This window comes from Aptenodytes forsteri, unplaced genomic scaffold, assembly GCF_000699145.1.
Source record: "Aptenodytes forsteri isolate BGI_AS27 unplaced genomic scaffold, ASM69914v1 Scaffold2, whole genome shotgun sequence".
Classification (NCBI taxonomy): domain Eukaryota; kingdom Metazoa; phylum Chordata; class Aves; order Sphenisciformes; family Spheniscidae; genus Aptenodytes; species Aptenodytes forsteri.
In genome coordinates, this window is record NW_008795695.1 from 20,020,161 (window position 1) to 20,037,707 (window position 17,547).

Consider the following 17,547-nt stretch of genomic DNA (forward strand, 5'->3'; position numbering starts at 1 on the left):
TCTCTTTTAAGTTCTTTTTTTCTCTTTTAAGTCTTAATTGTCACTCATCACTACTACTGTGTGAAATTGTGTCCTAGTGACTGAAAATGCTCATGAGATCAAAAACTTAACTTATTCAAGTCCTTAAGTAATAAAACAGATTTACAGTATTACGTGAATGACACTGTAATTTAAGGTGCTCGTCAGCAATTCTGTTATCATTAATAACCATATCAAAAAAAATTAGAATTGCTTGCTATTCAGAATTTGCTATTAAATTGTACAGGAAATATTAATATGATGTTTATGCATTAATAAATGATGAGTCAGATGCATTTCCTATAGGAAATATTAACTTGTTTCTTTTTCAAACATACATTCTCATGGGCAATTTCAAACAGAATAAGGCTCTTCCTCTAAACAATTTATTTCAGTGAAAGTCTTTCTTTGTCCCAACAGAAAAAAAGTTGGTTTAACCATCCCTCATTAGCTTGCAGTCAACAAGACCTGTATATGCCCATTGAGAACACCTATGACAGAGGAAAACAAACCCAAAATGTAAAAGAGGCCCAGGACAGGAAATTAGCACTGAGAAAATGGGAAGAAAAGGAAGGAGGTACTTTGAAAAAAAATGCATAAAATTTGTTACCTGCTCTTAGTTCTGGTGTCTGTCCCATGAAAAATACAGGCATATTATTAAGCTTTTAAAATAATATCAATAACAAAAAAAATAATGCCAAGATAGAATTTGAGATTATTTTTGCTTTAGAGTTTTAGTTGCAGACATGCAGACAAGAATTTCCACAAAAATAATCACATAATTAGATAATAATCTGTATTTCCAACATAGTCTATGATTAAATGAGACTACAAAGGCTTTGATCCAGCATGAAAGTCATACTTTTCAATACATAACATTGTAGAAGAGCATTCTTTCTCCTTAGGCATTACATTTTTATCTACTACATTGATAGATTCTGGGCTTGTCTTCTTGAATTAAAAAACCTGTGAAAAAAAGAGAATTATAGTATGTGATCCACCCCTTATATCATCTACAGTATGTGGTCTGTCTTTAATAAATTTGTGCTTAGCTGCTGTCACTACCACTCTCAAAATTAATTTCTAGAAGGTTCCTCTACCTGTAACTGCTACAGATGATCGATGATAGCTATCACCAATAAGTAACAAAATCAGCCTTAGATTATAACAAGTAGATTTTTTTTTGCTCACACAAAAGAGAAAATAACTTGATTATTGTAAAGGTGATAGAAAGAGATTTGGCCAACAGCTGGAGAAAGGGAATGAAAGTTAAATCTCCTGGGTTCTAATCCCTCTCTTTTTCTGATTATTTTTGGACAAATTTTGTAGGAATGGACCAGAAAAGGAAACAGCATCTGCATTGTCATGCTTAAAATGCTCTACTGCCTTTAGCTCTGAGTTAAATGCTCCCTATGCACAACGCCTGAGGAATGTCTAAAAATGGTTAGCCAGCTGCACAAAAACGTAGATCATGGGTTTTCTCCACTGGCAGTCAGAAAGTAAAAGAAGCTCAGGGGAAAATGGGAGCTCAGCTCCCCGAGATGCAGAGTGCTGGCATCTGGGCTAGAGGGAGGTGCCGGGGACCCCAGCTTTCTCCTGGTGCTGGATACCCAAACTGGGTTCGCTTTTCCTGCACAATTGGTGCTGGAGTTTGGGCAAGCTGTGTTCTGCTCCCCTCCCGAAATTCCCCTCGGAAAAGGGGAGGCTCTGGGTTTCTGTTCCAGTGCCACATCAGGGAAAGAGCAGAAGCCCCCTCTCCCCAGCTGAATGTGCCAGGCGCTGGTTTGTGGTGGAGACCACCACCAGACAGACCCTGCTTGTGTTTTCTGTGAGGTGAGTGTGTGTCCCTGCTGGGCTGATCAGCAGGAAGAGTGAGGAAGATGCATCAAGGTTTTTGCTGGTGATTTAGACTCTGAACTTCTTGCCCTTTCAGGGCCTGTGTAATTGCAGGCATATCAAAAACTCCCCCTGGAAGTTTAGGTTTACAGAGAATATATTGACCAGGGCGAAGCAGCAGATGCAAGGGTGTTTGAAAGGCTTAAATTTTGTACCTGAATCCCTGCTGCAGCATTTAGCCCTAAATACCTCTTTTCCCAGGAATGCTCTTTGTTCAGTAACAGATCTTTCTGCTTTCCTGTCCCTTCTGATCCCGGTGATAATGTACCACATATGAAGTTTAAGAAGGATTATAATTTCTTTTTCAGGTATCCAGTGAACATTCCAGATTCAGCGTTTTTGTCAGCTTATACTGCTGGAATAAAAGATCGCTAACTAGAAAACCAGCCAAAACTAATACCTCTGCAAATGCCTCAGTGTTCAGGAAGCAAATTTACCTAATTGTTAGGTCCCAATTGTTCTAAGTGAGCCAATAATCAGAAATTAATAAACAACTAACTCATTCCTAGCAGAGACTAAATGTGGATCTAAACAAGAAAACCTAAAACGAAATGTTGTCATGGTGATATACAGGAGACTAAGCAAGCAGTGCAAAGCTCCTCTTCCTAGGAGACCTGAGAGACTAGTTCAAATTTTTATCTGTCATGGTTAATTTATCATTTCACTGAAACTGTTGTCAACATGCAAAGCATATAGAAGGCTTGTAACAGGTAGCTTTTGTTTTTCGAGGGCACAAACGGATTTTGTTTCCAAATCACAATTTCAGATTCAGCCTTACTTAGAGAGGAAAAAAAAATATTTGGGGGAGTTTTTGCTATTTTTAGCTTTTTACTATTTATAAGGGCAATTAAATATTGAGATTACTTCCTCTTAAGCATGTCATCATGAGGCCACATACTGTGGTGTGTTTGACATACTGATTTCTCCAAGAAAGGAAGCAAGGAAAGTAGACCCTTGCAAAATTTATGCATGCGCACTGTTAAATTAAAAAGCTGGTGGTCACAGAACAGAAAAGACTTATGTGTTGTCAGTCTTGGAGCTACTGCTTGTATGGAAGGGAAAATAAAGACTCACCATGAGCATGTGACTTAATACACGTCAGTTAATTAAGTATTGGTTTTAAAGTAATTCAAGCCTCCAAAATTCTTTATTTTCAGTGTTCCATGCACTAATTTCATTATTAAAGACAAGCCATTGGATATCAGTGTTTGTTGGGTTAAGCACTTGCTCTAGGTTCAAACGTCTCTGAATTAGGAGTATATGACTACTAACTGGTAAATTGTTGAGGTTCAATTACTTAATAAGTTAATTCCTCATCTCAGTAAATTCAAGAAAATATGGCAAATGCCAGGCTAAGCAGAACATCTGGTTATTTACATCTACGTCTCTTAAGAAGCAATGACAAGAGTTCAGAAAAATGGCTACAAATTAGTTCTATTCAATTAATTGGAGGTACACAAAAAATACATTTAAATAAATGAGTCACACTATCTTGATTTATGGCTTCCTTTTAAACTTAGACAGACTTTGCATGCTACAAGACTAAACCTAGGGAAGACATCACTGCTTTGATATAAATTGAGATGCCACAAGTAGTTCAGCACCACAGTAAGAACCTGGTTTGCTCACCTTTACAAACAGTCTAAAAAAAGCACAGTAATGACAGCGAAGTACAGACACTACTCCTGATTATTCTTTGCTCTCTTAAACCAGTGGGATGCTGCATGAGGGTGGGGAGCATCAAGCCCAGGCACGTGGAGCACCCTCTGGGAGGTAAAGTGAACAAAGTGGATCTGGGAACCTCGCTTTGCAAGAGATTCTCCACCTCTCTGTAATTATCTCCGTGGGAGATGGCTGTGGCCATTAGGCAGGCTGGAATCATGGGATGTGAGCGCTGAGTAGAAACAGGAAGGTCCTTAGAAGTTTCTGTCATAATACTTCACTTCAGAAATGTTGTTGTTAAACAAATAATGTTAGAAGGAAAATGTCCACTGTCAGGCTATGCAGGAACTCCCCTGGTATGGGGTTTAGGTGGCATTTCTGACAGAAGTGGAAGGTATTTTTGTTGGCTTTTCTAATATTTGATTTTATTTCTTACAGAAAATTATTACAGTTGTATTACCTGTGGCTTCCTATTATTTTTTTCTCTATTGAGCCTTTATTAGTTTTAAAGTTCATGAGTTATTAAATGTTTCTTTTATATAAATATAATTAAAAGGTATTACTGTATTTTTTCCCAGTGACAGCCATAGTTAACAACAACCTTTCTGTTTTACTTTGAAAGTTGTACAAATGCCTGGGGAAAAATAATCATTGCCTATTTATATTTACCCCTTTTATGTAGAAGAATACTGGCATGTCGGCGTCCATTTCCATTCTCGACGTAGCATGAATAATTCCCCAGGTCTGCCTCTTCCACAGAGTCAAGAATCAATGAGATGGAAACCTCCTGTTCCCCGAGATGTTCCTTGAGAACCCTGAGAAAAAAGCAACCATTGCTGCTATTCTGCTTGTATCATAGCGGAGCATTAGATAATCGTGACATAATAATGCTACTTACAATCCACAACTCTGGCTTCAAATTTGGCTATGGTTTGATGAAATCTTAATTAAATTGTATCATGCCCTTTTCTTCCTCACTTCTAATGAGGAGGTTTGGCTTTGTAAATGTTAATGAGAGCTTCAGTTAATTGTCTTCTTTAAGCAGGATGATATGCACACTGATAATATATTGTTGCACACTCTGATGGAGACCCTGATCAGTAGTATGTGAAGTCTTGAAATGTTAGAAGATTAAACAAGTGAAAACAGTTATTTTGGGGTTTAGGGTCACATTAGGTGTCTAGGCCAAACACACTATTTGTGCACTTTCCGAGGCTTTTCAACATGTCACTCAGAAAAAGTGTGTTCATGCCAGGGTCTGAAAAATTCTCTCTTGAATGTATTTTAAAATTTGGCTGTGTATTATAAATCAGTAGAAAGAACTGGCATACCAGATGCCACTTGTTCATACGGATGATAAATAAAAGACAAGACCTCCTGCATAAGACTCCACCTGTCTTTGCATTGCTTTCTTTACCTCTTAGCAAGCCCATCAGTGGTTTTAGAAACCCAGCAAAGCAAATGACAAACCGCTCTAGACTGCTCCCTCACATCACACCTGACAAAAGAAGTGGAAACCAGCCTTCCTGATCCTCCCTCCACGAAACAAGAAAGTTGTAAGGAGGTTCTTGTCACCTTTTTATCAGCCTTCAGAATGCCAAGTCTCTGGCTGAAGGGCTTAGGAAAAGCTTTAGATGTGCAATACAGCTGATCTGGTTGTCATGTGCCATTTAGTGTACTGGTCTTGAGCTTTACAGAATAAACTTGAAGTACACTGGGGTGAAATATGCTTCCATTTTGCTTATATCTGGGACATGGAGATGACCTTGAATGTCCACGTGGCCCTCTTGATATTGGTAAAGGAATTGTCTCTGTTACGTTGGTTACACTGAAGAAGTCCAAGGTTAAGCTGAAAATGAGTGTGACTTCGTGTCTTTTGATGAGATAATAAACTCCTATGTAAGAGGTGAAGTGTAAATAAGCTCATTTTGTTCTACTATAGCCAATCACTGTAGATAACACATCTGTGATTATTTAGCTTCCTTTATAACGCACCTTTAGATTTCCCTTCATTTCTGGGTTTATCCATGATACGCAGGCACAGTGATACACACATACAGAATTAGAAATGAAAAAGGAATCTCTTCAGATCCAAGTAGATACTTTATTGGGTAGGAGTTCGTACGCTATGTCAAGCATGTAATTCTCAATACAAAACCACTTTTTTCTTAATTTCCAAATGAGGCAGCATTTTCAGGAGCAGTAGAAGTACATGACGCGAATTGCCAGATCCTCTCTAAAACAAGTACTTCAGCAAATATAAGCAGCCCACATAACAGGATGCTTGGCTCTCACCGGCCAGATAACATCCCAGAAAACCCAGTTTTTTCCTTGAAGAAAAGAAGTCAAAACATTCCAAAAGAGAAGCCAGACTTCAGCATTTATTTAAGGCCCCATGTTTTAAAAGAATTCTTTTGAGCTGTTTTCCTTGATGTTTTGTTTTTTTTTTTTATTTCATCTTAGTAACTGTCTTAATGGTTCTTATTGTAGATTGCCACACTTTGAAAAAGTCACTATGCAAATTCCAGTCGGTTACACTACGGTACTTGTCAGGCAGCTATTCTGCTTTTGCAGCTCTCTAACATCAGATCTGGCTGAGGCATGCATTTTTCTGTTCTTTACTGGTGGAGTTGAAAAGGTAAAGAATGGATGTTGCAAAAACAGGGATCAGACCCAAAGTGTTCCTGAGTTAGTCTGTGATAGCAAGTATTATATTAACTATCAAAAAAGATATTGACTGAAAAAACAAAATGCTTTTTCTTTTACCTGATGTCACTTTCCCAGATTCGACTATCATCCAAATCTTCAATAAACTTCTCCCCTTTCATCCAGTAGATTAAAGGACTGACATCTCCACTATATCCAAAGAAAGCTCGGCAGGTTAGATTAGCAGAACTGCCTGTTACAATGAATGTAAGAAAATATGTTATTTCAAAATTTGTAAAAGAAGTTTCATCTTTGAATCAGTTGCTTTTGTTGATTTAAAAAAGAAGTGTATTTGTAGAGACCCTCAATTTCCAGCTGCTGTTGAAAAGTCCAGAAGTATCTACTTGTCTTGCAACTGTTGTTCAATATATTTTCTGAAAATAAATACAATAAAAATGAAATTAAATGTTACATAAGAACAGGATTCAATTTTGTATTCTTTCACCAAGTTTGCTATGTTTGGTAAAAAAATGAAAGACTATGTTTTTTCAAAAAGAGCTAACTTAACCAAAGATTTCCATGTTTTCTCTGAAAACAGGTAACAGTTAGGTAAAATAGCCATGCAATCATATCTGTGCTAGTTCAGCTTTGCAACGGTTTCTGCAAAGAGGCTGGTAGATTCCTGTAGGGTACAATTTCCAAGGGACAGCCAGTAGAAAGATGTGTGCTTATAGCTAAGTTATCTTTGCAGGAAAGCATTAAACACTGAAACTGAAAAAAGAAGACGAACTCATTCCGTACGTCGTGGGACACGTCTCACCGTATGAATGGGAATAACCATTAGGTACACGTAGCAAGGAGCAGAAATTCTATATACGTGCAGTGTTACTTATTTAATCATTATAATGAAAACGAAAAAATGTAATATGCCTTGACTTTAGTTTATTTTCATTGTGTAGCCTTACATTGTGTTAGTACCACTTGGCTTTGGGGTTTCAGCTAGAGCACATACAGGGATTGAAACAGTACCTCGCACGCTTTTTGTATGTTGGTAAGATGGGATAAAACTAGCTGTGTTGTGGACAGCCACATAGTTAAAGATCTCCCATTCACTGCTGTAAAGATGTTTGTCTCAAAATGCACCAACTCTTCTAAACTGCTATGTGCATTTCTTTAGTGGATAATTACACAGTGATTTAAAGAAGTGTTGGGATTTAAGGAATGTTTTTCCCCCCCTGAGGAGAGTATTTTCATGGAGTTTATATTACTGCTGAGATCAAACTCATATTTTATTTACATTTTCAATTTTTGATCTTAGGATTTTAAAGCTGACTGACCACAGCTCCTGGAAGAAAGATGCATTGTTAACACTAGTTCATTCTGTACCGACATGCCATGAGAATGGTCCATCTGGGTTCAATGAATTTTCTTAAAAATACACTGCTTTGGGTCAGGACGTGGTCCTTCTCAAACATATGACATTAATATTTGAGCATCTTATTTACTTTTTAGTATGGCAACAGATGCAGGATGCTGTATAATAAGAAGATTAATTATTAAATAAACATCTTATGTATCTGAAGTGATTTGTGGTTTTCTGTAAAAGCATCTGACTCTCCTACCTGGCTTGAACTCCCACTTCCATGACATAAAAGGTGCAGAATCAAATGTTTGTAATCAAAATGTGCAACATCAAGGCAAGTACCATCTATGTTGCTTTCACAAGCTGTTTAGAAACTGAGTTGCTTTTAGTCATTACATGAACTTTTGGTTGGTGCCACACCCTTTGCCAGCAATGACCGCTAAGGAGACAGGAGTATCCTAGAACTTGAAACTAGGATGGAGAGGAGGGTCTCATTAAAATTCAAAAGGTATGAAAGCAAATCTCTGACTAATGAGACATTTTGATAATCTCATCTCATTTAGAGCAAAGTTACCAAATGTAAGCTGAAGATTTTCAGCGAGAGAGCAAAACCTCTCTTTCTAAAGACAACCACAGCTCCTGTTTCCACAGCCCTGGGGAGCAATGGTCAGGACACCTACCTGGAAACCCACCTCCTCAGTCCAACACAGCTGAAGAGAGAAAGATTTTTGCAATCTTGAAGCCATTTGCAGGGAATGAGATGAGCATTGGGGCACCACTTAATGTGGGTCAAGTACATGAAAACCTGTAAACTTCCTGGTTGTGCCCACTACAACTTAACAGATGCAAATTCAGTTGCTTATAACGGTTATATAGCAGATATAAACTAACTTTTTTTTTTGGTTTTGCATCATAATTATGATACATGAACATGCGAAAATGAACATACAAAACCTTAAAGGATTATGAATGTCTTGGCCACAGTCACCCAATCTAGCACTTGTTCAGGGCTGTGAAACGCCTCGTAACCACAGCATTGGTGGACTCCGATCACTCTCGAAACAGAAGAAAGTACCTGCACATCTAAAGCAAAAACAGGCTCCTGTGATAATTGGATAACCCCTATGGCATTATCTACCAGTCTTAGAGGGAAGAGTGCTATCTAATGCATCACTGCCACTCCTTGGGCTTTTTCTGGAGCTTTCCCGCCAAGTCAAGGCCCAGTTGAAACTTTTTAGCTTTTAAGAGCTGGCGAGATCACAGCTGGAGGGACTGTAGCTTCTGGCCAACTTATCCATGATTTACAGAGATTAGGCACCACAGGTGCTGAACCATCAAAGCTCTCCAGGCTCCTGCAGCTAACAGGTACCCACTGAGAGCTGATTTTTTCACTGTGCAGGCCTCTAAGTCTTTTGCAGGTGAATATTAACACGCATAGGTTTGCTTTTTAAAAATAAACATTGTGTTAAGGGCAAAAAAAGTTAGAAAATAAGAGTTTGTAAGATTAAGGCTTTTTTCCTCATTAGATTCTTAAAGACATTTCCCCCTTAAATACAATATGTGAACATATTTTTAAACACAGGATCCAAAGTTTCCATTCAACATGAAATATTTATACCTGAGAAATAAATTAAGAAGGATGTAATGCCTCTTAGTAGTACTGTGTCGATTACAGTCGCTGAGCAAAGGCCATTAGTGTGCCGGGTGTTCAGCTATAAATTACCAATAATGTCTACCTTGACCAATCTTCACAATAAGCCAGTGGGAAGTTCATTAGCAGGTCATCAAGAAAGATTCAGTGACCAGCTAATGACCAACTGTGACCATTAATGAGGAGGTCTGTTACTCCAGACCTCACAGCTCTTTGCAGAGGGCAGTGGAGCTCACTTGGTGGAGCAGAGATGCTCACAGCTGCAGGCACATGTAAGTAATGGGCAAAGGCTGACTGAAGGGCATTATTATAAGTGGAGAGAGTATTTTGGGAGCACATCTTGATTTCTGCTCCAGAGCTGCCCTCATGTGAGTGAGTGTGTGCTTTAGGATGGGCTGTATTTTTCCCTAGAAGTGCACCTTTGAAGTGAACAGTCAGAGGATGCCGAGTTTGGCACAGAGCGGCTGCTCTGCATGGGCAGTCTGCTTTTAAAAAGTCTGCATATTTTTAGAAAGCATGCAAAATTTATGTAAATAAATAAAAAAGCTGCTTTGCTTCATGTTTAAGCTAATGTACAAAACAACCTGTCAGCCAATTAATAGAAATCACTCACAGTTAACCCTAAACCCTAAATCTCTCCGTGTGTTTTCTGTGCTGAGAAAAACTATAGAAGTGATTTGAAAACTGTAAAAGTTTGATGAATGGATATGTAATGCTTTCTATGCCATTAATTTAAATTTTCCTGTAAATGCTGGATTATTACAGTTTTATAGTCTATGTTTAAAGGAATTTAAATACACGTTTTAAATTAACTACTAGGGAAATACCTCTCTCTCTCTGTCCCCTTTGCTGTAAGATGTTGTAAATTCTTGAGACTGCTCTGTCTCAAGTTAGGTCCTGGGTAAACTGCTCTTTTTATAGACTCTGGAAAAGTCCAAAGGCATGAGATTAGAATTATTAAATGAATTATTAGTGTTAGGGTTTTTATTAACACTCCCCTCCAAAAAAACCCCAAAACACCCTCAAGAAAGGATAAAGAAAAATTACACTTTTGACTTCTCAGTAGACATCATTTACTGTGAAATAATGCAATAGACACGTAAGAGAACACCTAAAAAGTAAACTTCAACTGCATTTTTCTCCACTACCCTTATTTCTGAAGATGAATATGCTTTTACTGTATTAAGCTGATTTTTGTAAAAACTGGAATATATAGCACTACAGGTTCCTGCTGCTTGCTGTGATAAAGTTACACTGTCAACTCTAGCCAACTGGGTTCAAGCTAAATTAAACAAAAGCTCTTTGCCATCTAAACTGAGAACAATTACACAGTATGCTTTCAAGTAGAGCAGAATGCAAGGAGGGACCACAACAAAGTGTACTTCCTTGAAACCAGCAAATCCCTTCAGCAGAGCAACACACTGTTTTTGTGTCCATTTTCTCTAATTGGCAACATTTGGGGCACTTTGCAAACTACTGCTATGGGAGTCTATGTCCAGGAGAGGGCACTGTCTAACTTCTAAACGTTTAAAAAAAAACCCCAAAGTAAATTCCTAATGTATTATCTCTAATTAAAAACATCAGCCTGCTAAGAACCTGCTAGTTGTAATCAGCAAATAGTGAATGTTTTGTGGTTACTGAAATGTCGTCTTGTATGGGCAGTTTAAATTACACACGCACCGTTAGTCATACAAGTTAGCATACACCGTGATATCACCCGTTCTAGCCTTTGATTTGACAGATTTGTCTGTGAAAGACAACCATTTTTGTTGGAAGCAATGATAATTATCAGACATGTTCTTCAATCTCTTTTTAGAAGAGTCCTCAAAGATGTGTTATGGAAGGGAAGCGTTTGAGAGCCATGATCAGCATTTAGTAATATGGAGGGCCAAGAGAGTGGAAATGTTAAGTGTACTGAAATATGGGACTTTCTTTTACCGTACAATGCAAACCATTTATAAAACTAATGCACAGGCAATACCTACACACTTATAAGTATGCCATTTATGTGTAATGTTAACACTTCAAAATGAAATTACAAAAGGCCAAGGCAGACGCAATCAAAATCTCTCACACCATTCTTTCCATTCACGTTAGAGAAAAAGTACTGACAAAATATCAGTCTTCCAAGTGGAGAGATGTAAAAGCTGTTAAATTCCAAGGTGTGATGGATGGATAGGTGGCAATTCTCACAAAGTCAATGACCCACTTATTTTGCCAATGTCATCTGCCAAGCCCAGCAGGCAGGGGGGGTAGAAGCTGCTCATGTTTCCAGAGAAGTCTTACATCCGAAGACAGTTCTTGAAAGCCTTCTTGTAAACATGATTAAGGAAAAAAAAAAAAAAAAAAAAAATAAGGCACCATATACTTTGCAGTCATGAGCTTTGATCATAAGATCATATTCTAGGGATCTATAAGTCTTCCCTTAGAGTAGGATGAACTGCAGAGATTCCTCTTGATTCCTTCCTTGCCTGCACAAAGCATCACCTACTGCTACGCTGCCCTCCAGTTTACATACCTATTTTCACATCTTGATGTCTTGTACTCTCTTACCAGATTGCAACTGTCTTGCTGTATGTTTCATATAGCAGGTTAGGCCAAATTAAACAAAAAAAATAAATAATGCTGTTTTCTTAAACAGAACTGCAAGCTGGGAACTGCTAAATTCTAGTCTCGTCACTGAGTAGCATGTTGCGAAGTCTTTGGCAAGGCATCAGGTCTTGCATCCATACAATTGTGAAGACACAATGTGCAAATTCTCTCTACTTTGAATTCAGTGGATGTAAGTTTGAAAGGGCTGGGTATTATCATTCCACTAAATATTATCATGCAAGCATCATACAAAGTGGCTGAATGTGATTACATAGCTATCTCCCTTTATTAATAGACCCGTCCATATTTTGCTATGCTGCAGAGTGGAATGTTGATTGCACGGGACTGAATTACATATTGAGTAAGTTCTTCAGGCCACAAATGTGTAAATTTAGAGTACACACAACCATTCTTCCACAAAAAAAACCCATCAGCTGAAGGTTTGCAACAAGATCAGAGAGATTGTAGCTTTTGAACTTTCACTGAATTTGTAGATATCACTATTTATAGGAGAGGCTAAAAATCACTTCCTTTAATTTCTGGTTGTTGGTTTGTTTTTTTTTTAATTGGAAAAAAACCTACTTCTTACTCATTAAGTTTTTCTTTGTTGGGTTGGTTTTTTTTTTTACTTAGAAGCTAGCCCACTTCAGCATAGGGCTAAACTCATTTGCCCACACGTAGTCATTTACTGCCACATAAAAAGCCCTTTACCCCACAAGGCTTCCAGCTGCTGAATTACAGTTCAACAGCAAGAAACTTAATGGAGGTGTCTGTATGTTGCTGCTTACATGTTACCTGCCATCAGCCCTGAGATATTTAAGTCTGCAACACTTAGTAAGGTGCTATACTGAAACATACAGGGTAAGATCTAAGATTAACCTAAGAATATTAAAAATTTTTGGTGGACTGCTTCGTAGGTTGTGAAGGTAAAGAAACCCAAATCCTTTCCGCTTTGGATGGGCTCTTGAGCAGCAGGACTGTCAGAGACAGAGTCAATGAAGACAGCAAACTGCAGCAAAAGAAGTGATGTATGGGACTTTGGGCTCGAAATGCCCAGAACATCTCTTAGGTACGTATATTGTTAAACTAACCTTCATTTCACAAGAGGTAACAACACCCCTGAACCAATACTCTTGATTTTCCTAACAGCGGGCCTCTCCTCTTGATAGATGGTAATGTCAGACTGATAAATTAGTTGTTCAGCAAGTATTTTTCATTCCTTCCTCTTCAGAAGTAGAGGCTGCAGTGGGAGACAACTATCACAAGCATAAAGCAAGAGTTGCTAAAGAAAAGGAAAGTCACTGCAATTGTTTTACAAGCTTGACAACTTTTACTCCAGAAGCTCATATTTTCTCATGGTTTTTTTTAGACAAATGCACTTCTCAAACACTTTTTTTCCTGTGCCTTCTTTGTCAGATCAAAAAATAATTTCTGTTTTAAAAGCTTAGCTGTTTTTAGATAAATGTCACAAGAAAATATCCTAGGTAAAAAATTATCTCCAATGGAAAAAAAAAAAAAAAAGGTGGCTCTAAATGTCAAACTTCACATGTTTTTTAGCTCTTACAGACTTATGACTTGGGAGCTTTAAATCTGTCTGCACCATGCATAGCTTAATATTGTTCAGTGTTTTGTTTCTGGATTCTTTTTCGACCATACTGCCTTTGACTATGGTGCTGTGGCTTGTGCATTTTAATGATGCTACATAGTAAGAAAACAAGCTTAGCTAACAGCCTGAAGTTCCCTTTGCATAAAGGAGTCCTGTAACAACTCCCATAAGGAGTCCCATATGGGAGACCATACTTCTTATGGTCTCTCTCTGTGCCTTGAAAGCGAGGCAGGTAGGTCACGCACCCAGGGATGCCACTGCCCTTCAGCAGTCTCTGACCATCAGAACGGCCTCTTGCAGCTTTAGCTTTGTGAAGTCCTGCTCTGGGTCATGTTTTAGGAAACTCCTAGAAAAGCAGAAGGGGTTTCCTGTTCATCTTTTCATGTTTCAGGGAGGTTAGATTAGGCAAAAAAAATGAAAATAATTCAATGTATGTCTCTCCGGTAAAGAATAAAATCATAGAATCATTGAGGTTGGAAAAGACCTCTAAGATCATCGAGTCCAATCGTCGACCCAACACCACCATGCCCACTAAACCATGTCCCTAAGTGCCTCATCTACACGTCTTTTAAATACCTCCAGGGATGGGGACTCCACCACTTCCCTGGGCAGCCTGTTCCAATGTTTAACCACTCTTTCAGTAAAGAAATTTTTCCTCATGTCCAAAATAGTTATTGATAAGAAATATATTAAGAACTGTAACCTCCTGGAGTACTGTAGATGACTCTGGGCCCCAAGAAACTACAAAGCTGGACTAATTTCTCTATTAGTTAAGGAAGACATTTCAAGCCATTACAGCTCTCATAACATTTTCATCATTCCCATACAAAACCCAGAGGCAAAGCAGCAGCAGACTGAAAGTGAGACTTAGGCGGCTCCTCTGAGTTAGAACACAGCTGTCACTAGACTTGTTTTGCTAAGGAGCTACTTGAACACACTGATAAATCCAGTCCACCCATGCCTACAATGACAATAGTTTTCTAATATAGCACACTTGCAATAGCACAGCTCCTTTTCACTTTGTTTTCTTTTACCTGTGCAAGCTGTAGAAATAACTGATCTTTTTTTTTTTTTAACCTGAAGAGTTTTGGCCCAACAGATGAAAACATTCAAATCTCTTGCCATGGAGGTTTTGTTATAAATCCTGTTCTCTTTTTCTTTTTGAACAGAATATAGTGGGTTTGCTTTGGTCTCTTGTGGGTGCTAGTCCACGTCAAAAACCACTACACATAAATCATGGCAACCAGCTGCAGCCCCAGTACCTTCTGTAGCAAACAACTTACTGTGTCAGATCACACTTAAATGAAAATATCAGTAAGCTTAAGGAACAGATTTGGCAATGCAGTTTACATACAAGTTATCGGCTATTCGACCTTGCGGCTATTTCAGCCCCTGACTGTTCAGCCAGTTGATTTCTTCAGAGAGAGCACTTAATGAACAGTGTTGGAAAAAGTGTATTATTATAATGTCTCACAATACCTGCTCTTTAACTGCTTCAGAAAGAGGGATTGTAGTGTTTGTGCAATGATTAGATAATTTGAGTACACATAGCAAATTCTCAACTTTGGAGTCACACACATATATTAAATAGTAAGTTGTGGCTTTCTTTTGCATTGGTCAGCCTGACTGCTCTTTTCCTCCCTTTGCTCTTTCTTCATGAGCAAGCCTACTACAGATTGAGTAGGTTGCAGGGAATTATTCCGGCAAAGAAGTATTCTGAAAAATACTGTAGAGATGGGCTGCATATGGAAGATTTTTTATGAAAGTAGAGCTTTTGGAAAGAGGCAGGCACAGTGTCACCTACACCTGCTAGGTGGGTATTAAGGGAACCGAGACTCCAAAAAACAAACAATAAATAATTAAACACTCTGTCTTCCTCTGGTGAACTTTACTCTTCAGCACACACTGGAAACAGTAGTAGTTGTAAGATTTTCATGAACTAACCAGTTCTGTCAGATCACACCATATGATGGAAAATGTCATTTGGAAAAGACCCAGGCTAGTTTGGCAAGCATGTCGATGGGGAAAACTACCATTCCCATGAAGCAATGTGGCACTACTGGATAAATACAATTGAAATAAAACACATCTATTATGCGAATCAAAATATTTCAATTTGGTTCAAATTGATGTGAAACCACTTATCTATTTAAATTTTCACCAGGAAAGCCATTAAGCACCGCTGAAAATTGGAGCCCTGATGAACTGAACCCGTTGATTACTACTAAAACAGATAAAATCAACAGCAACTTTCCCTTTTACTGTAATAAAGCCTCTGAGGGTAGGAAGATATTTCATGCTTATTCATACTGAGTTTTTCTACATAAATAAAAAGAATGAAAAAGAATGATATATGTGTAGTTTAGATGTGCTTCTGCTTTAAATCGTGGTGTCCCCACCTTATGTCATGAAGATACTGCAATGGACAGAGAAAATACTAATTCTTAGTATATCTTCAGAAATAACTGATGTTTGCCATTTAAATATGTATCACATGGACTAATATCTGTTTATATAATTTAAAAGTCCTGACACATCAAATATTTCTATTGCATAAAAATGTGAATGTATGCTGTTTCTAACAGCACTAAGTTTTCCATTTTTATACTACAATCATTACACCATGTAGTCTTTCTATTTCTCCTGCTTGTGTGAGTTAGTCCCCTGCTTTCCAAAGAAACTCCTGAAACAAAATCCATGAAAACAAAACCCTCTCATTCACAAAGATGCAAATGGAGAAACTTGTTTCCTTGCCCGTGACAAATATGCTATACTCTTGGACCATATACATGCTGGAATCTACTGCTATTGATCAGCTTCCTTTCCACATGAAAGGTAGACTGGCTTGTTCAGTATATACCTCTATGTAATTGCATATTGATAGGCAATATTTAGCGAAGGCAGCTGCACAGATGCCACCAATGGAATAAAAAGAATCCAGCTAGCACTGCATATGTGCTACCTGAGTTTAAAGGAAAAAAAGTACAGAAATGGGGGCAAGCTTGAATTCTTGATGCTATACCTCGCTTTCTGACCTGCAGGTATACAAATGGATGCATGAGAGCTGCTGCCCCACAGCAGGGCCTGCCCAGTGCTTCCACCCCCAGAAACCCACCTTCTCTCACTCTGATTTTTGGAATGGGTGAAGACCTTTGATCTCCATCCCCCTCCACAGATAGTAGCTGTTCTTGCACCACATGGGCAAGAGTGGGAGAGTTGTTCTTGTACTCCTAAATTACACCTGCTTGAGGGCTGGCTTTATGTTGGCTATCACTCTTTAATGGTAAAATGGCCTGGCCAGGCTGGAGGCCAGGCAGAAGCAGAGCCTGATGTGCCAATCTGTGTTTGAAGTAGGTGCAGTTCTGGGCATCATAAAATGTGATTCTTCCAAAACAGCTTCGTTCTCAAGAACAATTAATCATCAAATTATTTTCGTTTCTTGCTCCTGTTTGTCAAGAGGAGATGTTGAGTACTGGAAAATCTGGACAACAGCAAGGCTTAAATGATTTATCTTCTTGCAGCTGCCAGGTGGGCCTCATTTCTCTAGTCCACCTTCATCCTCCTTTAGTTGTAATTTCCATCATTTCACTGTACAGGGTCCTACGAGCAAAACTCCTGAGAGATTTAGGGCTCCTGTATCTGAAGCCAAATACCTGAGGTCAGCAAGCAGGATATCAATCCTGATTACTAGCATAATTGTGAATTTCCTGCTCGATTGACACAAGCTACCCTCCTCCTGCTGCACGCCCACCAATACTGTATTTTTATTTTAATTTTCGAATTTTACCCGCCTAGTGGATGAGGGAAAGGCTGTGGATGTGGTCTACCTGGACTTCAGTAAGGCCTTTGACACCGTCTCCCACAGCATTCTCCTAGAGAAGCTGGCGGCTCACGGCTTAGACGGGTGTACTCTGCGCCGGGTAAAAAACTGGCTGGACGGCCGGGCCCAGAGAGTTGTGGTGAATAGAGTTACACCCAGTTGGCGGCCAGTCACGAGCGGTGTTCCCCAGGGCTCAGTACTGGGGCCGGTCTTGTTCAATATCTTTATCGATGACCTGGATGAGGGGATCAAGTGCACCCTCAGTAAGTTTGCAGACGACACCAAGTTGGGCG

The 17,547-nt window shown here is 38.8% G+C and overlaps 1 protein-coding gene across 1 annotated transcript in view; it reads right to left on the reverse strand.

The window, feature by feature from the left end:
• Positions 1-17,547, reverse strand: part of IL1RAPL1 (interleukin 1 receptor accessory protein like 1) — a 360,140-nt gene that overhangs the window by 22,814 nt on the left and 319,779 nt on the right. The window contains 2 exon segments of the mRNA XM_019473045.1: positions 4,246-4,391; positions 6,343-6,471. Coding sequence (XP_019328590.1) covers positions 4,246-4,391; positions 6,343-6,471 — 275 coding nt within the window.